The 23,601-nt window shown below is 64.6% G+C and overlaps 5 protein-coding genes across 5 annotated transcripts; 1 reads left to right on the forward strand and 4 right to left on the reverse strand.

Annotated features, from left to right (window-relative positions):
- Positions 1–4,362: 4,362 nt before the first annotated feature.
- PFL1_03943 (uncharacterized protein) lies at positions 4,363–6,150 on the reverse strand (the record flags this gene model as incomplete). The annotated part of the gene is made up of 1 exon (XM_007881466.1): positions 4,363–6,150. One exon carries the CDS (start codon positions 6,148–6,150, stop codon positions 4,363–4,365), a length of 1,788 nt encoding a protein of 595 aa, XP_007879657.1.
- A 4,249-nt stretch (positions 6,151–10,399) lies between these two features.
- Positions 10,400–13,687, reverse strand: PFL1_03944 (uncharacterized protein; the record flags this gene model as incomplete). The annotated part of the gene is made up of 1 exon (XM_007881467.1): positions 10,400–13,687. One exon carries the CDS (start codon positions 13,685–13,687, stop codon positions 10,400–10,402), a length of 3,288 nt encoding a protein of 1,095 aa, XP_007879658.1.
- A 575-nt stretch (positions 13,688–14,262) lies between these two features.
- PFL1_03945 (uncharacterized protein) lies at positions 14,263–16,011 on the forward strand (the record flags this gene model as incomplete). The annotated part of the gene is made up of 2 exons (XM_007881468.1): positions 14,263–15,826; positions 15,863–16,011. 2 exons carry the CDS (start codon positions 14,263–14,265, stop codon positions 16,009–16,011), a joined length of 1,713 nt encoding a protein of 570 aa, XP_007879659.1.
- Positions 16,012–16,192: 181 nt separating this feature from the next.
- PFL1_03946 (uncharacterized protein) lies at positions 16,193–18,518 on the reverse strand (the record flags this gene model as incomplete). The annotated part of the gene is made up of 6 exons (XM_007881469.1): positions 16,193–16,305; positions 16,422–16,821; positions 16,949–17,251; positions 17,371–17,632; positions 17,715–17,836; positions 17,913–18,518. 6 exons carry the CDS (start codon positions 18,516–18,518, stop codon positions 16,193–16,195), a joined length of 1,806 nt encoding a protein of 601 aa, XP_007879660.1.
- A 424-nt stretch (positions 18,519–18,942) lies between these two features.
- On the reverse strand, positions 18,943–23,597 carry PFL1_03947 (uncharacterized protein; the record flags this gene model as incomplete). Its single annotated transcript, XM_007881470.1, has 3 exons — positions 18,943–19,602; positions 19,719–19,797; positions 19,888–23,597. 3 exons carry the CDS (start codon positions 23,595–23,597, stop codon positions 18,943–18,945), a joined length of 4,449 nt encoding a protein of 1,482 aa, XP_007879661.1.
- Positions 23,598–23,601: the final 4 nt, after the last annotated feature.

Below are 23,601 nucleotides of genomic sequence, written 5' to 3' on the forward strand. Positions count from 1 at the left end.
GAGCGCGAGGGGTCGTGCAGCGCTGCTCTGCGCAGCATCCGTGGCGTCCGTCGTGCTGCTGGACGCGGCGATCCTCGAAGTCTGCTCGGCGCTGCTGTCCGACGCGGTGCTACGAGCCAGCGCGCTGCCCATCACGCCCAGGCTGCCGAACGCCACAGGGCGACGCTTCGCCGGCGCAGCGGGGCGGAAATCGACCAGCTCGAAGCCGTCATCCTCCAGGGACGCATCGTCTGCTTTCTTGGCGGGGCCTGAGCTGCCGGCAGTGCCGAGCTTCTGTTTCTTGGAGACGGGTGACATTGCGGTGGAAATGAGTACGATTGTCGAGCAGGGATTGTCGAGTAGGGGTGATTCGGTGGATGAGGATGAGTGTGTCAGGGAATGGATGGCGAGAGCGGGGACGAGCTCGTGAGGTCTGCGAAGGGTGGCGAGAGCTGGGGAGGGCGGCGAGGGAGGGGAGGACCGGTGCAGGCTGGGTGGTGCGGCCTGGACTGGCCTGGGCTGGCCGGAGAGATACTTACCAGTTTGGCCGGACGCAGACGCGTCGGGATCGCGCCGAAGGGCGGTAGCCTGTCCGGTCGGATAAGCCGATGAGGACCATTTTGCAGTGAACGTACGCGGTGGCCAGAGGCGCCGACTGACTTGGGGTCATCGGCAGAGGCAGGATGAGCCACGAGAAGGCAGAGCATGAAAGGGACTTGTTGCGGATGGGTCTGCCGAGGGTATACGCACACGTATATCCTCCCCGCCGATGCCCCGCAAATGCGTCTATTGGTACTTGAGCTGGGACAGGCAGATGAGAGGGCGCGAATGGTGAGCATCTGGACGTATCGAGCAGCGGTCGTCGATTTATGCCACACATACCTCGCCTGCCTCCCGTATCGCCCCATCTTCGGCAGCGTGCTTTGCTGCGGTCTCAAATGCGTATACCTCCTTCCCCGCGCGCGGAAACGAGCTGCAGACGCACGGCCGACGACGCTCGAGTGCCGGCATCTTGTGGAAATGGGGGCGAGGGGTTCTTCAGATCTACAAGGAACTAGGGAAGATAGCGGGGCCAGCATCAACAATGAGATGTACCGGGAATTGGGACCGGCCGTTCGGGTCAGCGCGTGACCCGCACCAAGATGCGCTAGAGCGTGGTGTGGGGCTGCTGGTGAGCTCGGAGGGTGTTGAGGCGAGGAAGAGACAGGTTTGTTGCTGCTGTCAGTCGTGCACCGTCCCGAGCATTGTGACGACACCCCCTCGCCCTCGCTCGGTCCCAGGCCGGACACCCATCCGCCGACGGCGCAACGGGCGACACCTTGGATGCCTTTCACCCCGCGCATTCCGCGATACCCAGGACCGCTGGAGGACGAATCGAGACGGACGGCGATCACATCGACGAGCGTGCTCGACCGACTTTTGCAACGTCCGTTCCTGGCGACGTCCGGGCGACGTCCTGGCGACGTCCTGGAGCGGGAATCTCTGAGTGGATCTGTGAGGGAGATAGACAGAGTGAGGGCGGGTCAGCATCGAAGCGCGCCGAAGACCATGAGCAGCAGGAGGGAGAAGGACTCACCCAATGTCGGCGACCTTTTCCGACGAAATCCGGTGAGAGCGCCTGGTGACGGCGCCCTCGCTGGTTGCCGCCGCGCCGCGGAGCCGCCACGTTGCCGGCTGCCTCTGTGAGCCGCCACGTTGCCGGCTGCCTCTGTCCGTCAGACCGGGCTGCGCGAAACACGCGAGCTATAAAGCCTTGGTTGTCTTAGCATTATAACCATTGCACCTGAATTACCTGGTCCGAAGGGACGGGAGACAGCCGACGATAGCGGCGGCAAGAGCGGAGGCGGCGGCAGCGGCGGGCGGCTTTTTCGATCCGGTTGATTCGGCGGATGCGGTGGTCAATCCGTGGGCCTGGTTGCTCTAGCGGTCGTGAGTGTTGATTTGCAGGCGGCGACAGCACCGGAGATCGAGTCGATGCGGTTGATGCGATCGCCGCGGAAGAGCGAAGAAGGCAAGGGAGGCCGTCAGCAGTCGATCTTGAAGCGGTGAGGGCGTCGTCACAAGGCTCACCTGTCCCTCGCCGGGCGTCGTTGGACTGTAGGGCAAGGTGTCTGTACCACTGCGAGTGGCTGAAGAGGCGCTGAGGATGTCGAGGTGACGGCGAGGGTAGCTACCTCGGCCAACGACGTCGGAAGAGAAAGTCGCCCGCGAGCCAAAGCGGCAGGCGGCGAATGAGGGAGGAGAGGAGAGCCATCGGGTAGGGGCGCTGGGGCGGTGAGTCTGAAGGCGTGGTAGCGATGGTCCTTGTGGTGGTGGTAAGAAGAGCAGTGGAAGGCGGGCGAAGGGGCGAATAGGCGAGCAAGCGCGTCTACCCCTGTGTTAGGCGGCTGCCCAACATGCCCCGCGGGCGCCCGAGTCCCGAGGAAGGGCTGGCGGGCGGCGGCGCCGAGCGGCAATTGCCGCAGCCGGCCCCTCGGCCACGGAGGGATATCGAGGGAGCTAGTATATAGTCTCCAGGTCCCCGCGGAGGCCTCTGATGGTCTCCTTGTCTAGTGTACTATATCCTCTTACCCCTAGAGACTGGTACAGCATCGATATCCTTACTCCTCCTCATCCCTGACCTCTCCACGCAAGCCCTACACCGTCCTCGGCCGCCCGCGGTATCCAAGACCCCGAGGGCATAACATTACATTCGACCTCTAGCCTTGCCGACGTCAAGGATGACTCGCCCCAAAGTGGCGGACAAGCAACAGGCTGCCGTGGCTTTGCAGCGCAGGAAGGAGGTGGTTGTCTCGCCCTCACGTTGATGGCTGTGCACGTGATTGGCGTATGACTCCGCCCCCTTTGATGTCATCCGCTCAGCCAGCCCTTCTTGCATCGGCCGATCAGGCAGGCAACATTGTCAGCCGTGACCACAGCAGCTGCAGCCTGCAGCTCTTTGATGAGCTTTGCACCTTAGCATGTTGCCACGTGGTCTGTCGCTTGGCCTTCCAATTTGCCTGGATTGTCCTTGCCGCAGCTTGGGCACTTAGCTCTCCAGACTGAGAACCTGCAGCCAAGGGTGCAGTCAAGCATGGTGGCAGCCACCTTGTCAGGGGTGCACTCCGACTTGGACCCAAAGAGCCCTGCAAAGTTGGTCAGGGGCAAGTCCCTGTAGGTCGATTTGTGTATGGCATTGAGTGGACAAGAAGGTCCAACCTTTGCAAGTCAGTCCCAGCAAACTTCCTTGAGAGCATTGGCCCTGGTGCATAAGAGCATTGGTGGCCCTACAATGATCTCAATGTTGCACAGAGTGGCCAGTGGATCTTGTGCAGAGCAAGCCACTTGTAGGTCTGCAGAATCATGATGGACAGGTTCATAGGCTGCAGCAAGGACTGAAGGTATTTTGTGCACTAGCACAAAACATGTCTTCAAGCCTGCTTGTCATCACATGCACTTACTTGCCTAGGTCTCATAGACCTGAGCAATGAAAAGCACCATCTCTACATGCTCACTCCTTTGCAGCAGGTGCCAATTCATCATATTGGCAATGTGTTGCATGAAGCACAGCAGGCAAAGGGAGAGGCACTTGATGACATGAGGAAGGCCTCCCTTCTTTGCTCAAGCAAAGGGCACAAGCACTGGCACCTTGGCCTTGTCTGCAGAAGGAGGAGATGATGGAGACAAGGCTGAAGATGCAGAGGATGGTAATGCCAGCTTTGATGTAGATGGCCATATGAGCAAGGCTGAGGCCATCTGGAGGTGTGGCGGTACAACAAGACAGAAAGTTGGAACTTGATGCAGCCCCTGGACCTCAACATGGCTGGGCACTGTAGCAGCTGTTGCCTGTTGCATGTCAGTCCAACTTGCAGAGTATGCTTCTCACATAGATGACACAAGAGGGCTGTCCAGCAGACCGACCTCTTCATCTCAAAACCTCAGGCTGTTGCAGCAATCTTGCTTCAAGTCAGCACGAGCGCGGTAGCTCTTCGAGCTTGCTCGTCATCAGAAGCTCGATTCCGCCCAGACCTCACAGCACACCTGCATCCACGCCTCGAAAGGACTGATGAAAACCAAATGATTGTCAGGAGGGGCACTCGTTGGGCAGACACAATGCTGGTGATGGGCAAGCAGAGGGCAAGGGAGCGGGAAACAGTGCACAAGGTCATAGGACAAAACGAGGGGCGGGGGGCAAGGGGGTATATCGTTCGTGTACCGACTCTTGTCTAGCGCGGCCGCGCTCGCGGGACGACGAGCGAATCAGGTAGGACTCATGACAGTGCGGATGGTCGGGAAGAGATGTATGGATGATGACATGCCGGATGCTGTTGAATGATGGACTGGATGCTGCTTGAAGGTCGTTCTCGTACCGGTTCCTCTACCTCGCGCCGGGCCTCTCTCTGCCTACCTCTTCCTGCCGAAGAGCTTGGAGAGACCTTTTGAAGGTGTCGTGGCTGCACTGCCGTGAGATGCCAACGAAGGCTCGCTGAGGCGGGCGGCACCGGCTGTGGCCCCGCCGCTGCGGAGGTCCCTGGAGCTGCTGCTGGCGACGGAAGCAGTGCCGGAGCGGTTTGAGAGCGGGGGCGAGTAGATGCCGCCGTTGCCGTCGCGGTAGCTCAGGTGGGACACCTCGCTCCTGCTCTCGATCCTCTGCAGCCGCTCCGGCCTGGTCCCGCGCATCGACGATGACGACGACGACGATGACGACGAGGCCATGGCCGACGAGGTCGACTTCTTCTTGAGGAGGGAGCTGATCTTGCCGCCGCCGCCGGACTTGTGCGGGTCCTGGGCGAGGAACTTTGCTTCGGCGGCGAGGATGCTGACGGGTTCCTCGTCGTCGCCGCCGCGGCGGCTGCTGCGCAACGATCGGCCCTTGCGCTCCATTTCGGCGCGCGCGGCGGCGAGCTGCGCTGCTCGTAGCCTCTCGGGGTTGCGCGTGAGGCGCTCGAACTGCTCCTTGGAGAGGCCCTGCTCTGCGAGGTAGTAGGTCGAGAGCAGCGGGGGCAGGTCGTCGATGACTTCGGCCTCGGCGGCATCGGCGTCGTAGTGCGTGGGCGCCTGGCCGAGCTCCTCGTCGAGGCCGCAGGTGATCTTGGACGTCTTGGCGCGTCGCAGCAGCTCGCGCGGCTCGAGCTCGTTGGACAGGCTCGAGTTTGAGCTGTGGCTGAGGACCGAGGGTGGGCCGCTGTGGTTCAAGGAATGGCGCCCAGAGTCTGGCTGGGACCGCACGTCGTCGAAGCCGTCGTGCTCGTGCGAGAGACTGGGCGGCGAAAAGGCAAAGGGGTGGTCGCCGTCGTTCGAGACGACGCTCGCGATCTCGTCGCGCCTCGGCATCAGGGTGGCGATCGAGGCCTTGCTGCGAATGGTTCCGGGCATGCCGGCGTGGTGCTGCGAGGATGCTGATGGCGGGTACTGCGACGCGGCGGTCGGGGCCCTTGTACCGTGCCAATCAAACTCGTCCAGCACCGAGAGCGGGGCGTTCTGAGCGGGCGGGAGGTCGGCGGCGGCTGTCGATCGCGACGGCGGCGATGGAAAGTTGTCGACAGCCAGCGTCAGGCTTTCTCGCCGCTGCGGGGCCGATGTGTCGGCGGCATTGGAGCAGGTGCGCCGTCTGCTTCCGGCCAGGCGCTGCTCGCCATCGAGGGCAAGAGCCGCCATTGCTGCTGTCGTATCGGGGACGGGCACGTCTGGGAGCATCTTGCCGTGTGCCGGCTCCATGGGTGCCGTCGACGGCCGCAGTCTTTGCGCGCGCCGCTTGGTCCCGATCGGGCGGAGGCCGGTCGTCGTCGAGCTTTCGCGCGTCACAGCGGTGGGTGTCATAAACTTGACCCTGGTCCTGGGCGCGGCGGCGGAGGCGACGTGTTGCAAGCTGTCGAGGTCCGAGTCGTCCTCGTACGGCGTCTGTTGGCCGAGCTCGCTGGCGTAGTCCGAGTTGGCGTAGCCGTAGCCGTTGCCGTCGCGGTCGCGAAGGCCGATGGACGAAGGTATGGACTCGGCGTGCGTCGAGACGCTGTACGACAGGCTGGGCGAGCTGCTGTTGGTGACGTCGTAGTCGGCATCGTCGAGCTCCGCGTAGGGCGCACGGTGGCTGAAGCTGTCCTGAAGGTGGCCGAGGCGCGAGGTGTAGTCCATCGGGACGTACTCCTTGCGCGCGGGAAGGCAATCCCCGTGCACGACAACCAAGTCGTTCATTGGAGCTGGCGGAGGAGCAGGGCCGAGAGAAGAGCCCAGGTCGTTGACGAGATGGGAACGCCGCAGCAGCGAGCGCGAGCTGTTGTCGTCTGGCAAGGGGCTCTAGATGGAGGAACAGGATCAAGGGGCACGTCGAGGAGGTGCTGAGGCCAAAGAGATCGCCGTGCCTTTTTGACGGACGGAGTGCCGACGCAGGCAAAGATCGAAGGCTACGGGGCGTCGAGCGGTGGGCGGTGGGCTGTTCGTTGGTGAGATTGATGTACTCGCAGCAGCGTGGTGGTGGATCAGCCGTGGGCCTGGAGAGAAGGCGGCGCGGAAAGGACGGGGTGCAAAGACGGGGATTGCGGTGGGTCCGGAGATGATGTCCTTGGCTGGCCTCTAATGAGGCAGGGGAGGAAGAGCTACTCGGAGCAGTCTCGTACGGCCTTGCTCAGACAGCGGAGGGGTGGGTGGGCCTAACCTGACCTGACCTGACCGGCGAGCGTAACGAGGGAGCCACGGCGAAGTCGGCGGTGTGGGAAGCTCGACGAGGTCCTCGTGCCTTTTCTTTCCTGCGTCGTTGGCAGGAAAAGTCAAGAGAGGACGAGGGGACAAAGGCACAAAGCGCAGGAGATGCGCGATGCGTGGGACCGGGCAGCCAGGCGGGCCAACAGGAAGCCAGGCACCGTACACTGTAGGAGGATGCTCGAGGCAAAGCGTCGTTGCAGCAGGATGGGGTGATGGTCGGGCCGTTGTGAAGCGCACAAACGGCGTCAACGGCTCCCAGGGATGGTACGCCACATAGCTGCCGGGGCGCTGCCTGTAGGCGCAGCAGGGTCAAGCAGCTCCGTGCCAGCGTTCGGGACGGATAGCAGTCCGGCCCTTTGCGGTGGTGACGACGACGACCGCAGGCAGATGGGCAGAATAAGATAGGGTCAACCGCCGATGAATCGAATGTGGGGAGAGGTTGGTTAGAGGGACGCAACCCTTTGGCCAACGGTCAGTGTGAAGGCGTTCGTTGTCGCTGCGGGTGGCTCAACCTGCGCAACGGTGGCCTGGACAGCGGCAGCGCACACACGGTACATATGGAGCCGCCACCACCCAAAGCAGGCGGGCAGGCAGGCAGGCATGCAGGGTTTGCGTGCGTGTGTGCGTGCGTGTCATGTATGGAGGGTGTGTGAGAGCTGCTCGTCGTGCGACTTGGACTGGACTCCACTGCTCCTGCAGCCACCGCAAACGAGGGGCGAACCAGAGTGTCGGTTTGGCCGACTGGCCGAAACGGAAGCGGACCCGCTCCGTCGTCGTCAACAAGCAAGTCGTCACACAGGCAAAACGCCCTTTGCCTTGCCTCCGACCTCGACTGGACCGCGCGCCTTTTGCGCCTTGCTTGGCGGTCGGTCGCTGCCGGTCGTCGGAGATTCGGCAGCGGGACCAGAGAGGGGCTTTCATGGCTTGCATGGCCAGGCCTGCATGGCCAGGCCTGCATGGCCGAACCAATGACGGCGGATCGGGCCGGCCGACTGTAGTAAGTACAACAGTACCTTGGCAGGACCATGGGCGGAGGTCGAAAGAGTGGGACGCCACCATGGGAGCCAGCCGATGCAAAGGGCCCTGCAAACTAGGGACGCGTGCGGCCTTTCATGGCCAGGGATGGCGACCGACATCGGCGTTAGGCAGGCAGCAGGTCAGGAAGGGCCGGGCCAGCGATCCAACCACAGCTCACGATCTAAAGCGTTCCGCTTCCGACCGACCGACCAATGACCCCTGAGGTGGGCCAGGCTACGCTTGGAGCTCAGAATCGAAATGTGAGACCGCGTGGTCGCGACCCAGTCCAGCCACAGTCGGACCTCCCGAGGACATGGCCGCACGCGGGCAGCGGTCTCGCCCCGGTCCGCCTGGTCTGCCCGTCCCTTGCTCTGCTTGGTCTCGTCCTGAAAAGCGGCGCGGGGCTTTCGGCGTCGAAAGGCTGTTGGAAAGGATGGGAGCCACAGCCAGGCCTCTTCTTTGCACGATGAGCGGGCGTACTCCGTCGAGCGATGGGCTGGCGGCGGACCAGTCCAGGTACCCACGCCCTGCGGGTGGCTGCCTGGCTGCCTGCTCGCAGCGCACAGCCGCCGCGTGGGCCCAATCATCGGCGGCGTTCTTGCCGCAGACCTCGGGCCGATCAACACAACAGGGCCGACGACCATCGGATGGGTTCCGGCGCACGCTTCGTAATAATGGCAGACAGGCAAGGACCGACAGGCCGGTAGAGACGCACACAGGTCAACACGAACGCTCGAGCCTGCCTTGGGGGACAGGAGGGACCCTGAACGCCAAACGTTAGCCGAGGGCGGAACAAGGCGTTTTTTTGGGGGGGCCGAGGGAGGTACGTTGGATGTCGTCGACCGCCAACAGCGTCTCGGTACGGCAAGAAGAGGTTACGCCCCGCCAGGCCCCTGCTTTTCGTGCCATCGCCGAGGTCCACGGGCCTGGTCCGCGGCGGGAACAGAGAGAAGATCTACCGTGCCCAGCCAGTCGAGAGGAAGCCAAGCTGAGGAGCGCAGCGAGATACCAGGCCGGACCTGCCATGCTTGCTGCCGGGCCACCTCTTCTGTCGCTTGGTGCTCTGCCGTGTCAACCGCAGCGGCAACCTTTGGCCGGCCGGCTGGCTGGCTGTGCGGCAATGCAAGCCTCCAACCCTGGGAAGCGGACCACGTTGCTACCGGATTGTAGCGCCCGAGCGCCACCGTCCCGTCAGGCTACTTAGCAAGCAAGCAGCAGCATGTACCGGTAGGTAGCTATCTATGTCATACACGGACGGATCAGACTTGAGACGGAGACGAAGAGGCCGAATCACCGCTGCACCTCTCTCTTTTGCCCACATATGTACAACACTCTTCTGGCTGCCGGCCTGAGATAGCCCGCGACGGGATCGAGCCCCCTTGCACCCCGCACCTTCAATTGACCAGCCGTGGCCAGCGGTTCGGCGGCGGGCTCTTCCTTTGTCCGTAGCGTCGAGTGGCGTGTGCCTGCGTCCAAAGGGTCGATCGGAGCCCAAGACGAGGGGGGACCCTGCCCCGCCCAGCCAGTCGTCCTCGAACCTGACTCGCTCGTCCAAGATCACCTCTCTCCGCCAGAACTCCCCTACGAACCCTTTCGAGGTCCGCCCACCTCTGCCCGCCTGACAAGGTGGATGATGAAAGCACGCCTCCTTTTCCTCATTTCGATCGCCCGACACGTTCTGCGGCCGCAAGGTGGGAATTGGGCCGAGATCCAGAGGAGAAAGCGCGGCTTGCAGTTGGCTCAATTGTGCGTGCGGCCGATCGCCGCATCTGTAGGTCGATGTCTCGGTGCAAGGCAACCAAGGGAGAGAGTAGTAGTCGCCAGGCAGTAGTTGCGGTGGTTCGGCTTCGACGACGACGACGACGAGCCACGGATGTCCAATCGATCCAACCAACCGGTGAGGACAACGACAACAAAGCAAGGACGACGACGGCGACGACGAGGCAGCGCGAGCGGCCGGCCGTTGTCGGTCCTTTTCGGTGCGCAAGACGCCACAAAAAAAGCTTTGCTTGCTCGCACCGCCACCCCCACCTCGCCTTTTGCCGCCGTGAGAAAAATGCAGGCAGACGAAAAATCACCGACGATTCGCGGCCGGTCGTCGATGCTCCATTATTGAGGGAGACCTCCGATCGACGAGGGACGATCCACCGTCGTATCGTTCAGGTCTTGTCATGCCGCACACGAAAGCGTCATGGCCGTCTGCTGGGGCTACGAGCTGGCCGCCTTCACCGTAAAGCCGCCCACACGGCGTCCTTTGAGGGAGAGGGGAGGACCAAGACCGAGCAAGCAAGACCAAGCAAGAGCGCAGCCACGCGGCGGTGTGCTTGGCGTCTTTCGCCAAACCTGACCACGCAAGGGGCTTGTTTGAGCTTCGAGAAGAAGACAAACTCAAATGGAAAGGGCCAATTTGGATGCCTGCCCGCTGCGTGCGGGCAAAGGAGGCGCAGGCAGGAAAAAGGCAGACCGACTACCTCTGGCCTGCGTGCAGACAACGCGGGAACCGCATCACCCACCTCACCCCCTTGCATCCCGCGAACGGACTCAGGACCGGCCAGGTCGGAGCCGCACGCACACACACACGCACAAGCGCACCTTCAGCGTATCGGTCAGCCGGAGATGAGATGCTGGGGCAGAGGTCGTGTTCATGATGATTGTCTTTTCGCCTCTGCACAACGCCGCCAGCGAGGTGCTGAGCGAGCAAGAGAAGGGCGAATGTCGTCTTGTCTCAGGTCATAGGAAGGTTGCGGAGGAACGACAGCGTGCCCAGGCAGTGCTCGAGGAGGTCCACCACCCGCTTGCTCTCGCGGTGGTTGGCCGAGATGCACTCTGCCAGCGCACTCGCCAGCTCCCTGCCCTCGTCCCCCTCGCCCTCATCCTCATCCTCGTCTTGGCCTTCGCTCTCGTCGACGCCACGCCCGTCCTGCCGGCGCGATCCGTCCGGCCTGACGCCGTACTGGATCAGCACGTCCGAGTGGATGCGCAGGAAGAGCGAGAGGAGCGCCTGGACGGCCTCGTAGTCGCGCTGCTGGTTGAGCCGCTTGGTGAGGGTGCGCAGGAACAGCGTCAGGTCCGAGGGAAGCGTGAGCGAGCGCACCTCGGCATCCAGCGCCGGCACCGAGAGCGTCTCGAGGTAGAGGAAGAAGCCCGTCGCATCGTCCGACGCCGCGACCGCCTTCATGCGCTGCACAAAGTCGCTGTCGAACGTCAGCCCGCCCGAGGAGCCGCCGCCAAAGTGCGTCAACCTCCTCGACCTCGCCGCAGCCTCGTCCTCGCCGTCGGCCGCGCCAGCAGAAGCATCGGCGGCGCCCGGCGCAAACTCAAATGTCGTCCCCGCCTTCTGCGGGAGGAAGAAGGGCGCCTTCTCGGGAGCCTTGGGTGCCTCCTTGGGCTTGTTGCGCTTCTTGATCGTGTCGAGGTTGAGCAACGTCATCCAGCGCGACCGCGGCATCGTCGACAGCGTCACGAGCCTCTCGCCGTCGGCGTCGACGAGCTGCGGCGGCGAGGTGTAGGTGCGCTGCAGCACGGCCTCGCCCGCGTCGAGGGTGGCCAGAGCCTCGTCCTCGATCTCGCCCTGCACCGTCGGCAGCGCCACTTCATCGTCCTCTTCCTCATCGTCGTCATCGTGTTCGCCCACGACGCGCGCAGCCTCGTCGAGGCCGCGGAGGGCCACGTTGGTGAACTGCGCCTTGTTGGCCCAGAGGAAGATGCCGACGCTGTCGACGTGCGACGTGGCGAGGAAGTCGCCCGTGGGCGAAAACGACAGGCTGGTGGCGATCGACGCCGTCTTGAAGGCGTCGACCATGCGGCCGCTGGGGATGTCAAAAGTGCGGATCACGCTGTCCATCGACGTCGTCACGATCCACCGCGCGTCTGAGGACACGGTAACGTCGAGGATGCGGCCGCGGAAGCCAGCAAACTCTCGCACCGTCCTGCGAGTCTCGATGTCGACGAGGCGCAGGACGAGGTCGTCGCAGATGATGGCAAGCAGGTTGGAGCCGCGATGCAACTCGATGGCCGAGATGCCCGAGGGGAGCGTCGAGGTATGCAGCAGCTCGGTCGTGGTAAAGTCAAAGTAGTGGAGGCGGCCATCGATGGTGCTGACAACGCAGAGGCGGTTGAGCGCGTCGGTCGCCACGCCCGTCACTGCGCTGCCCTTGCCCTTGGCCTTGAGCGCCGTCAGCGCGCGTTTGCTACCGGCAGGATGCTCCTTGGCCCGCTGCTTGGCCATCGGATCTTGGGGCCGCGTGTCGTAGGTGCGTCGGTGGATGTAACTTTGCATGTTGTACGCCTCAACGAGCCCCTCGCTGTTGCCGACGAGGGCAAAGTTGCCGCATGCACTGACACAGCCCGTCCTCGCCTCGGCCGGAATCTTCTTGGACTGCGACGCGGCGAGCGCGGAGCTGCCCATGCGCTTGTCGCGGACAGTCCAGGTGTGGCCGAACTGGAGGCCCTGGTGGGTGGTCAGCACGTCGTCCCAGTCGCGCGACCGCGTGTTGCTGTAGGAAATGGCCGAGGCGGGCGGTAGCTTGAGCGAGGCCACCGAGACCGAAAGCTGGTTGGACTTCTTCTGGAGGTGGCCCTGGCTCAGCTCGAAGCTGCGGCTGTCGCGTACGACGCTGATGCAGCGGAGGCTGCGGTCTCGCCCGGCGCTGAGGACGTTCTTGCCGTCCTCACCGTAGTAGCGGATGAGATGGGGCGGCTGGTGGTGGCCGCCGCGCATCTTGAGCAGCCGAGGAGGGATTGTCGGGCTCTCAAAGAACCACTGCTTGAACGAGTTGTCGCCGCCGGACGAAACCAGGAGGGCCTGGCCGGGAACAAACTCGATGGAGCCGACAGGCCCCTCGTGCGCCTCGCGGAGGGAGTGGGAGAGCTTGGGACCTGGCCGCTGGCCGGTGCTCGTAGACGGAGCGCCGGCCGAGGCGGAAGGGTCGAGGTCGAAGATGGAAATGTTGCCGGTGTTGGTCGCGATGGCCATCGTGTGAGCTCGGCCGTCGTTGCGGAAGCTGATGGACCCCGAAGAGAGGCCGCCCTCGACATGAAGGGAAAAGAGGGGCTCGTCGAGGCGGACGTCGTGTACGAGCACATCGCCGTCGGCGAACCCGATGGCAACGACATCGACGGCAGGAGTCTGGGTGAGGCAGACGATGGCGCCTCCGGCCACGGCGTCGGCGGACGCGGAGCTGCGGGCATGCTTCTTGAGGTCGGCGGAGTCGAAGCTGTGGATGAGGGAGCCGGTGCGGATGTTCCAGATCTGCAGCTCGCCTGAAGCGGAGCCGACGAGGACCTTGTTGAGGTAGGTGGCGGGATGAAGCACCGATGTGGCCACAAACGTCGAGGGAAAGTCGAGTCTGCGGATGAGCTCGGTGGTGGCGAGCGACCAGATAAACATGGATCTGCCGTCTGCCGACAGCGAGATGATGGAATCGCCAAAGACGAGCAGCGACGAGAGCTGGGTGCCTTCCGGGGAGGAAGGAGCCGAGGACGACGAGGAAGAGTCGGAGCTGGCGCCGTCATCGCCGTCGCCGTCGCTGTCGCTGTCGCTATCACCATCGCTGTCCTGGTCCATTTCGTCGCCTGCGCCGGTTCTGAGCGCAGAGTCGATCGACGCGTCGACAGTGTCGTATACGGCGACCGTCTTTCCTCGGACAAAGCGGTAGACCTTTGTCCCGGCGGCTGCAAGTACGCTATCGGGCGAGGTGGAGATGGCGAGGGCCGAGATGGGAGCGGGGAGCGAAGGGCCGACAAAGAGGAGGGTCATGCGTTCTGCCTCCCACATGGCCCAGCTGTCGCCGAGGCAGGTGATGACGTTGAGATCGGGCCGCGTAGCATCCTTGCCACCGAAGCGGGTCTGAAGCACAAAGGGGACGTCGTTGGAGATGAGGCCAAGGGCCCGAAAGGGGGCAAAGAGGCGCTGCTTGGAGATGAGGGCCTTTTGCTTGGAGCGTGCGAGCGCCTGCGGGTCGACGTCGTGGCGTTGCCGCTTCGCAGACGGCGTCCTATCGGGCGCCGGCATGGTGTGAGCGTGGCAATGGCGATGGCGATGGCGAGAGACCGAGCGAAGGGAGGAGCAACGAGCAGATGGCGATGGCGGTGAAGGAGAAGGAGTTGCGGATCGGTCGAGGCGGGCAGGCAAGAAGGCGGTCCAGGGTCAGAGGGCCCAGCCAAGCCGGCGAAGAAAGAAAAATCCGCGAGCGAGGGCCTGTGGCCGTCGAGGTTGGAAAATTGGGCAGGCCTCTGACTTGGCAATTTCATTGAGTCGCATCGCAGGATCGACTTGGTCAGCAAGAGGTCGCTTTGAATTCGTTCGACCAGGAACCCGGCGCGGAACTCGGGAGCGCAAAAATGGCGCTGGCCCAAATTTTTGGAAATTTGTGGGACGCCGGGCGCCTCCCCGCAGGCTCTCTGCTGAGGCCAGGCCAGCCTGGCTTTTTTCTTCGCTCGCGAGCAAGCAGCGCCCGCTTGGCCGCCCCTTCATCGCCTCGATCCTCTGTCACGACCACGACCACCGCCACCACCACCAAGCAATACCGCAGGCGGACACTACCGTCACATCTCCACCCCCCCCCCCCCCCCCCTCCCCCGGTCACCATGGCGCCCGCTCCCACCACGTCGTCGGCGGCTGACGCAGAGGCACAGCTCGCCTCGCAGCTCGCCGCCGATGTCGCCACCGCAGAATCCGCCGTCGCCTCTTCGTCATCGACCTCGAAGCCCGCAGCTGTTCGTCAGCCGTTTTCCTCGATCGACCTCAGCGAGCCTACGCGCCGCGCGCTCCAGGAGATGAAGTTTGAGACCATGACCGAGGTCCAGGCGCGCTGCATCCCTCCGCTCATGGCCGGAAAGGATGTCCTCGGCGCGGCCCAGACCGGCTCCGGAAAGACGCTCGCCTTCCTCATCCCCGCCATCGAGATGCTCCACCGCCTCAAGTTCAAGCCGCGCAACGGCACGGGCGCCATCATCATCTCGCCCACCCGCGAGCTTGCGCTGCAGATTTTTGGCGTGGCAAAGGAGCTCATGCAACACCACAACCAGACCTTTGGCATCATCATGGGCGGCGCCAACCGAAAGGCCGAGGTCGACAAGCTTCAGAAGGGCGTCAACCTGATTGTCGCCACGCCGGGCCGCCTGCTCGATCACCTGCAGAACACCAAGGGCTTCGTCTTTTCCAACCTCAAGGCGCTCTGCATCGACGAGGCCGACCGCATCCTCGAGATCGGCTTCGAGGACGAGATGCGCCAGATTGTCAAGATCCTCCCCAACGACAACCGCCAGTCGATGCTCTTCTCGGCCACCCAGACGACAAAGGTGCAGGACCTCGCCCGCGTCTCGCTCCGCCCGGGCCCGCTGTACATCAACGTCCACGCCGACCTGGCCGCCTCGACCGTCTCGCGCCTCGAGCAGGGCTACGTCGTGTGCGACTCGGACCGCCGCTTCCTCCTCCTCTTCACCTTCCTCAAGAAAAACGCCGGCAAGAAGATCATCGTCTTTATGTCGTCGTGCAACTCGGTCAAGTACCACGGCGAGCTGCTCAACTTTATCGACGTCCCCGTCCTCGACCTGCACGGCAAGCAGAAGCAGCAGAAGCGCACAAACACGTTTTTCGAGTTCTGCAACGCCCCCAGCGGCACGCTGCTCTGCACCGACGTGGCCGCGCGCGGCCTCGACATCCCCAAGGTCGACTGGATCATCCAGTTTGACCCGCCGGACGACCCGCGCGACTACATCCACCGCGTCGGCCGGACGGCGCGCGCCGGCAACGCGGGCAAGTCGCTCCTCTTCCTGCTGCCGTCGGAGCTCGGCTTCCTCCGCTTCCTCAAGGTGGCCAAGGTGCCCCTCAACGAGTATACGTTCCCCTCGGACAAGATTGCAAACGTCCAGGGCCAGCTCGAGAAGCTCATCTCGAAAAACTACTACCTCCACCAGTCGGCGCGCGACGGCTACCGCTCCTACCTCCAGGCATACGGCAGCTACTCGCTCAAAAAGATCTTCGACATCCACCGCCTCGACCTGGCCAAGGTCGGCAAGGCCTTCGGCTTCGCCGTCCCGCCAAAGGTCAACATCTCGATTGGCACCGGCCTCAAGAACACGGCGCCCACCAACGGCAAGCGGAAAGAGGTCGACGCCGACGGCGATGACGACGAGGCCGAGGCCGGTGGTGAGGCAGGTGCGGGCCGCGGCGCCCGCGGGTCAGCGCCGGCCGACGACGAGTACAACGACAAGAGGCAAAAGGTGGACCGGCGATCGTACAAGGGCAAGGACGGGCAGCGCGGCAAGGGCGGCAAGCCGTCGGCCAACGCCTTTAGGAAAAAGGCACGGGACGGCAAGCAGTGGAGCCGTTGATCCCGTCCCGCCCTGCCCCGGCCTCGTTGCGTGTGCGCGGCCCTCGATCCTCTTTCTTTCACGGCGACGTCTCTCTTTGTCAACTGTACTTTAGCATCCTCTCCCTCCCCGCTGCCCCTCGAAAGCGGACATCCATCCTCCGGTGCAGCACTTCCGCCCGCGCCCGCTCGCGGGCGGACCTTCATGCCGTCTTGTTCGTCGACGACCGTTGAGCAGCCAACGTGGCGGCATGGCGCTGAAAGACGACGTCGACCTTGTCAAAGTGGGCCTCGTCGTTGGTATCCACCATTTCGCCTGTGCGGAGGCAGAGGGGTGGACCAGAGGGCAGGGAGCGGGGCGCCGATGCAGGTCAGCGATGTCAAGTCCCGCCGCGATCCGCACAGGCCAGGACGATGACGACGACGACGTACCGGCCTTGACGTCGAGGGATCCACCGTCAAAGCGGGGCCAGGAGGGGCAGGATTCCGGTATGGCCGTGTTGAGGTCCACGGTATTTCCTCTTGCCGTTTCTCGTCCCTCTCCCACTTCCCCGTCCCGACGATCCCGATCGCTGTCTTGATGAAAACGACCGAGGACAAAGGCAGTGATGAGCGACCAGACCTTGGCGGTATTGGCATTGTCGTACCCGCCTCCGCCGAGGAGGAGCAGTTTGCGCTCGGGCGATGTGGCCGTATCGCTCCCGGCTCGAGGACGGGTCCAGGAGAGGATGAGGGACAGAGCATGTAGGATGCTCAAGGCGTCCAGGTTCCACGTCGCCATCGGATCGCCGGCTAGACCGTCCAGGCCGAATTGGACCACGATGCACTCTGGCTGTGTTTCGTCGGCGCGCAGTCGGTCGTGCACCGCGCATCGTCCGGTCAGTCGAGGGTCGAGGATCGAAGCGGTGCGAGGAGAAACGGGCGACGAGAGATGGAAAGAAAGCCGGGCGTGGACTCACATCAAACGTCTCGACGATGCTCTCGACGTTGGCCTTCAACACGCGACGCAGGCTGTCGCCGTTGGCGCCCGGGAGCAGCGGGAGGCACAGGGCCTTGCTGGCCGCTGCCGAGCCCGATGGTCCACCCGTGCATTCCAACGATCCCGGCGCGCCGTGCTTCGTACTCGCCGCCGCAACCTGTGCATCTCCGTTCGCGGCGCTCGACGCAGCAGAGGGCGCGGCGTGGTAGCACGGAAAGAAGCCCGGCGCATAGTGGTGGATGGACAGCGTGAGGACCGAGGAGGACGTGTAGAAGGCCTCTTCCTGGTGGCCGTGCTCGCCGAAAGACGGACCAGGGCCAGGCAAGGCAAGGTGGGCGGAGGCGAGAGTCAGTACTGTGCCGCGTGGAGTGACTGCGGTGTGTGCAGAGCGAGGATACGCACCACGCCGTCGCCCCAATGCAGGTCGAGGTCGAGGTAGAGGATGCGGTCCATGCGCGTCGAGACGGTCTTGTAGCGCTTCGGGCCCGGTGGCGTCTTCGGCGCCGTTGTCGCCGTCTCGGTCCCATCTGCTCCGCCGTTCGGAGCGAGACACTGTTCGACGACGGGAACCCTCCGCTTCCGCAGCTTGCGCAGCGCCAGGATGGCGAGCACGGCGTCGTTGACGTAGCAGAACCCGGACGCGGCGTCCTTCTTGGCATGGTGTCTGCAGGGACCCGCCGTGGCAGAGACAGAGGTCAGCCGGTCCTCATCTGCGAAACAGCGACCGGGGCTGAGCATCAGCTCACCTGCCGCCGTCCCAGGCGATGGCTACATCGACCTCGCCCGTCGCCAATAGCTCGGCGGCACGGATCGACGCTCCCGCCACCAGCTCCACGTGATCTTTGAGTCCCTCGAACGGTGGGCAGTCCTGGCCGTGAGGGATAGGGGCGAGAGTGCAGTCAGCGGATCTGACCAGCAAGCGTTCCCAGTCCGTGGCGACTTACATCGACAAGTCCAAACTGGTTCTTGGTTCGAGGCTGCGCTCGTTGTTCTGTGGCATCTCGATTCGAGGGCGAAGGGGGTCGGAGCGGCCGTGGTCGCTCCTCGTCATTGCTGTCGCTGTCGGTGCCATCTTTGGGAGCGACCTCCTCTGCCTGTTCCTGCTCCCCATCCAGTAGCCGCCTGACAAACGCCTTGTCGTGGTACACTTCGAGCTCCTGCCTCGTCGCTCTACGAGGTTCGTAGACCACAGCTCTGTTCTCGAGCCTGCCCGCCTCGTCCATCTCCCTCTCGCCTCCAACATCTGCGCCGAGGTGACGCAGGAGCCGCCTGTACTCGGATTTCCGCGCCGACGTCTTCCTCCTCTTTGTGGGCGGCGAAGCGTCGTTGGGCTCGGGCGATGCTGATCCACGCTGATCGTCGTCGTCGGCGGCGGCGAGGTGGCGCAGGTCGAGGAGGTCGAGGTGGTAGATGAGGCTGTGGACCAGCGTGGATCGACCCTGGTTGGAAGGGAGGAGGTCGCTGCTCTCGAGCAGCGAGGACGAGAGCAGGTAGCCTACCCGCAAACCCTCGGGCGGCGCCGATGGCGGCAGGGATGCCGAGGTCCTCATGCTGCGTGCGTGGTTTATCGAGTGGCGGAGAGGGGAGAGGGTGTTGGGCCCTTGGACCGATGCGAGCAAGTCGTCGACCAACACCGCCTCCCACAGCCCACGCGCCGCGTGTGGAGGACTCGGGGAGGGGACGCGTTCGAACCGCTCGCATGGCCTGGTCTCGCCTGGCCCGGCCCTGGCCTGGCCCTGGCTGGCGGCACATCATCCAGGCACGGCTCGATGCCGAAAGGCAGACCGGAGGGGCATGGCAGGTTCCGATTCATGTACGAGACAGGCAGAGAGGCGACGAAACGACTACGAAATACAGGCAGGCAGGCAGGCAAGGGCGAGGGCGAGGGCGAGGGCGAGGGAAAAGAGGATCGCGAAACAAGAGGCATGCCAGCAGCGCCTCGAGACCCGATCAGGGTCAGGCCTGATCGCCGCCTCACTTGGCCTCGTCGGCCGTCGAAGACGACGCCGGCGGCGGCGCTGCATCCGTCGATGGCGCCGCGCCAGCCTCCGCTCCCGCTTCAGCCTCGTCGGCAGCAGTGGCCGCGCTCCGGGCACCGCCTTCGTCTTTAGCTCCAGCGGCCTCGACCTCACCGCTCGGCTTCACCGCCTCATCCTTGGGAGGCGCACCGCCTGCAGCCTCGGCGTCGGTCGGCTTCTCGCCTTCTTCTCCCTTGGCTGCAGCGGCGGGGGCGGTATCGGTGCTCGCCTGGCCAGAAGGCTTGCTAGCCTCGTCTGCCGGAGCAACCTTGGCATCGTCCGACGAAGTTGCAATTTCGGCTGCGGCCGCGGCACCAACGGCGGGACCGGCCTCGTCGGTCCGCATGGGCTCGGGCGCATCCGTGGCAGCGGCAGCCGCAGCGGCGGCGGCTGCAGCCTCATTTGCCGCAGCTTCCTCTTCCTCGGCGTCGAGCGAAGCCGGGTCGTCGATGGCCTTGCGCCTCCTCTCGAGCCACCTCGAGAATCGCCGCACCCGCTTCGTCTTGACCTCCCCGGCCTTGCCGTCAATCTCGTCGACCTCCGACTCGGGCCGGAGTCGCACAAACGTGTCCTCGCTGTCGTGCACAAAGAAGAGCTTGTACGTCCGGATGCACACCTGGCAAGGCGTTACGAGTGGAGGGACCGGGGAAGCGGCAAGGATCGCATCAGCAAAAGCATCCCTGGGCAGGCAAAGCAAGCATCGACCATCAGCGCCGAGGGCCCCAGACTCACCCGGATCTCCAGGCCGCTCCTCGTGATATACCGCGTCCCGGCCGCATCGTTCTCGAGCGTGGCATTGGCGGGGCAGGTCCTGACAGAGGAGTCAGAAACGAAAGAATCGCAGAACGTCAGCAAAAACCCAGTCCGGCAGCGGCGACGGCTTCCAGGCTCGGCTGCTCACCTCTTCAGGAAGGGAGCCTGCGCCTCGACGGGCAGGCCCTCGGTCGGCGTCCACAGGCTGAAGCTTGAAATGTACTGCAGCCAGCGGTGCTCGGCGTCCTGCGCATCGTCGAGGGTGACGTCGTCGCGCGACAGCATCTGGACGAGCAGCGTGCTGCTGGCCGGCACCCACTCGATGCGGAACAGGTTCTCGTCCTTGCCGATTGCGGCCTCGGCGGCCATGCGGTTGGCAATCTGGTGGCGATATCCGTCGACGACACCGCGCTTGTTGTCGGCGCGGTCACGATCCAGGATGCCCTGCAGCTCCTGGCACTTGGCGTCTGTCGTCAGCGCCTGGACCGTCTTGACCAAAGCGCCAATCGCCTTGTCCAGCGTGAAGACCACGTACGCATCGATGCCGTACATGTAGCGCGCGCTCTCCTCAAACGTGGCCTGGTCAATGTCGCCGTCAAACAGCTTCTCGCACATGTCGAGCAGCGTGTCGTAGTAGCGCGACGGATGCAGCGTCAGGCCGGCCTCCTCGTTGGTCGGGGCGACGGGGCCCAGGCTCGAGGCGTTGGCTGTGGCGCCGACGACGGCGGCAGGCCCGCTGGCACCGTCTTGCAGGCCGAGCTCGACGGCGATGGGGTTGATCTTGTGGCGCACGGGCTCCTTGGCGGCCATCTCTGCTCCAAGCGCCTTCATCTTGTACAGCCGCGAGTAGAGGAGCTGCAGCAGGCGGACAAAGACAAAGTAGGTGGTGTTGCAGAAGAAGTGGACCTGCTTGGTGCCGCGGTGGCGGTTCTCGATGTCGGCGCCCTGGCCGAGCGAGCTCGACTGCCCCTTGCGCGAGTCGAAGCTGTTGTTGAGGTCGGTGTTGATCCACGTGGCGGGGCCATCCTTAGCAGCCTCAGCGGCCGACGCATCGGCGCCGGCTTTGTCCTCGTCCATGGCAGTGGCGGCCGCCTCGTCATTGGCGGCGGCCGAAGTGGCGGTCTCGCCGGACTCGCCGGGCCTGACCGCCTCGGGCTCGTCGACGGCAGCCGCTCCGGCAGGGGCCGCGGGAGACGGCGCCTCGGCCATCTCGATGTCGGTCGAGGCGGCAGCGGTGACGGCGTTGGACGACTGGTTGGCCAGCGCCTCGGCGGCCGAGTCGACGTCGGCGAGGATGGCCGAGCTCGACGTGTTTCCAGCGGATACGGCCGCATCGCCCGGGTCGTCGACGGCGGTACCGGCATCGCCGTTCTGCTTCGACGTCTCGGCCTGGTTCTTGAGGATCTTGCGCCGGAGGTCGGCCTGCTGCTTCTTGCCCTTGCGGCCGTTGGCGCTGGCGGTCGATGACGAGCCGTCTGCTTCGTCGTCGGGCGCCGTTCCCTCGCTGCGGCTGTCGTCGTCGGCGTCGTCGTCGTCGTCGTCGTCGTCCTCGACATCGCCGTTGAGCATGTCCTCGAACTCGGTCGACTCGAGCTCGAGCAGCTTGGGCACGAACGACCGCAGGAACGTCTCGATCCGCTCGCGATCGGTGGCGCTGTAGCTGCCCGTGGCGCGGTCGAGGAAGCTGAAGGCGAGCTTGAGCACGTCGCTGAGCACGTGGAGGTCGTCGAGGACGTAGACGAGCTGGTGGCGAGGTCGCGGGCGCGGCAGCTCCGGATCCATGGCGAGGCGGCGCTGCTGCTGCTGAATCTTGCGCGCCTCGATCTCGGCAACGAAAGCCTTGGCGGTGATCGCCTTCTTGTCGGCCGCCTTGAAGTTGACCGCCTGGTGGTCGAGGCTCTTGTAGAAGTTCCTCGCGTCGACCTCGCGCCACACCTTGTTCCACTCGCGCTGCGCCCGCTTCCACTCCTCGTCCTTTTGCTTGAGCCGGTGGAGGACGATGGGCACCGAGACGCACGGGTTGTCGTGGAGCGCGTTGATGATCTCGAGGCCCTGCTCGCGGCCGTAGACCTTTTTGATGACGCGCTGGTAGATGCTCTTGCTCTGACCGCCGAGGCCCGGCTTGAGGCGGAACGAGGCGCGCTCGTCGTTGTCCATCGTCGAGATGCGCGCGGCGATCGGCTCGAGCAGCGCAATCGTGCGCAGGTTGGCCTCGATGTGGTAGTCGTACTCGTGGCGCTCCTCTTCGGAGCGGTAGAGGGCGTCTTCGTAGGGGTTCTTCTTGTGCGGGTTGAACGACTCGCCCTCCGACGCCCACGTCGGGTGGCTGACCCACACGTCGTTGAGCACCTCCCAGCACATGGGATCGCGGCCGGAGCAGGCCAGGTTGACCTCGGACTTGGGCAGCTTGCGGTACGACACGCCATACACCTTGCACGTGCTGAGGTCGACGCGCTCCCGCAGCGAGGCGGGCACGTTTTCGACAATAGGGTCCTCGCCGTCGAGCCAGCCGTGCTTGCCCATGTCGTAGCCGCACAGGCCCTTGAAGGTGGCGTACAGCTCGCGGTGGCCGCCGATGAAGAGGCCGGCGCGCTCGACCAGCGTACGGACGTCGATGATGTCCTGCGAGTACAGGTTGAGCAGCTTGAGGAACTCGAGGTAGGTGGCGCGGTCGTCGATGTGCTTCTTGACGCGATCGAAGAAGGCCACCTCGTCGATGGTGGCGAGCGGCGCTTGCGTCTGCCCGACGGCGAGGCCGTTGACCGCGGTGCCCGGCGGCACCAGCCCGGCCGCCTCGGCCACAACCAGACCATCCGGCCCGTACGCGTCGTGGTGGATCTGCGCCGGGTGCTGGCCATAGGTGGGCGAGGCAGGCAGCGGCTCCGGGCGGAGCGGAGGCGTCCGCTGCTCGGCCTTGTGAGAGTGCTTGCTCTTCTTGGTCTTGCCCGTGGCAGCCTTGCCGCCCGCCTCGGCCGCGCCAGCAGCGCGCTTCTTGCGGCTGCCAGGCTGCGCGGCAGCTCCAGCGCCAGCACCGGCACCAGCGCCGGCCGCGGCGCCGGCAGCACCAGCAGCAGCAGTGGACGGAGCGGCGGCGGCCCCGGCACCCTTCTTGCCCGGCGCCACGCCCACCTCGTGAGAAGGTGCCATGTCCTGCGGCAGGCCACGCATGGCCCCGGACGGCCCACCCATGGGTCCCGCACCGCCGACAACGGCCGAGGGTGGCTGAGCGCCTCCCGGGCCCATGTTGGAGGTGACCTGACCCAGCATGTTGAAGAGGCCCGCGGTCGGCTGCGCGCCGTTGCTCGTGTCCGGAAGGAACTGCTTGAACTCGTCGAGCAGGTCCTTGGCGTTGTCGAAGAGCACCGTGACCTGGGCGTAGACGTCGTGGATCGGCCGCTGCTCCTTTTGATACGTCTGCAGGATCTCGAGGAACTGCTTGTACGTGTCCGGGTCACCCGAGAAGCGCTGCTTGATCTTGTTGACGTAGTTGATGGCATGGTTGAACTCGACCGGCGGCCGCTTGGCGTCGTGCGGGCCCGGGCCGTGCGGGCTGGGTCCGCCGTGCAGTCCGGCGTGAGGCAGCACTGCAGGGCCCTGGTTCGGGGTCGAAGGAGCGCCGGGTCCCATCAGAGGCGACTGCGGCCGGCCGCCGTGACCGTGATGAGGGCCAGGCATGCCCATCGGAGGAGGACCGTGGCCGTGGCCGCCGTGGCCATGGCCGTGGGCATGCGAGCCGGCGTGGCCGTGGAGGTGCGACTGGCCCGGACCCGGTCCCGGTCCCATACCTTGGCCGGGCGGCGCTCCCGGATAGCCCGCGCCACCGGGCCCATGCGACATCGGAGGCGGTCCGTATGCCATGCCT

This window comes from Pseudozyma flocculosa (genome assembly GCF_000417875.1).
Source record: "Pseudozyma flocculosa PF-1 unplaced genomic scaffold scaffold00012, whole genome shotgun sequence".
Lineage (NCBI taxonomy): Eukaryota > Fungi > Basidiomycota > Ustilaginomycetes > Ustilaginales > Ustilaginaceae > Pseudozyma > Pseudozyma flocculosa.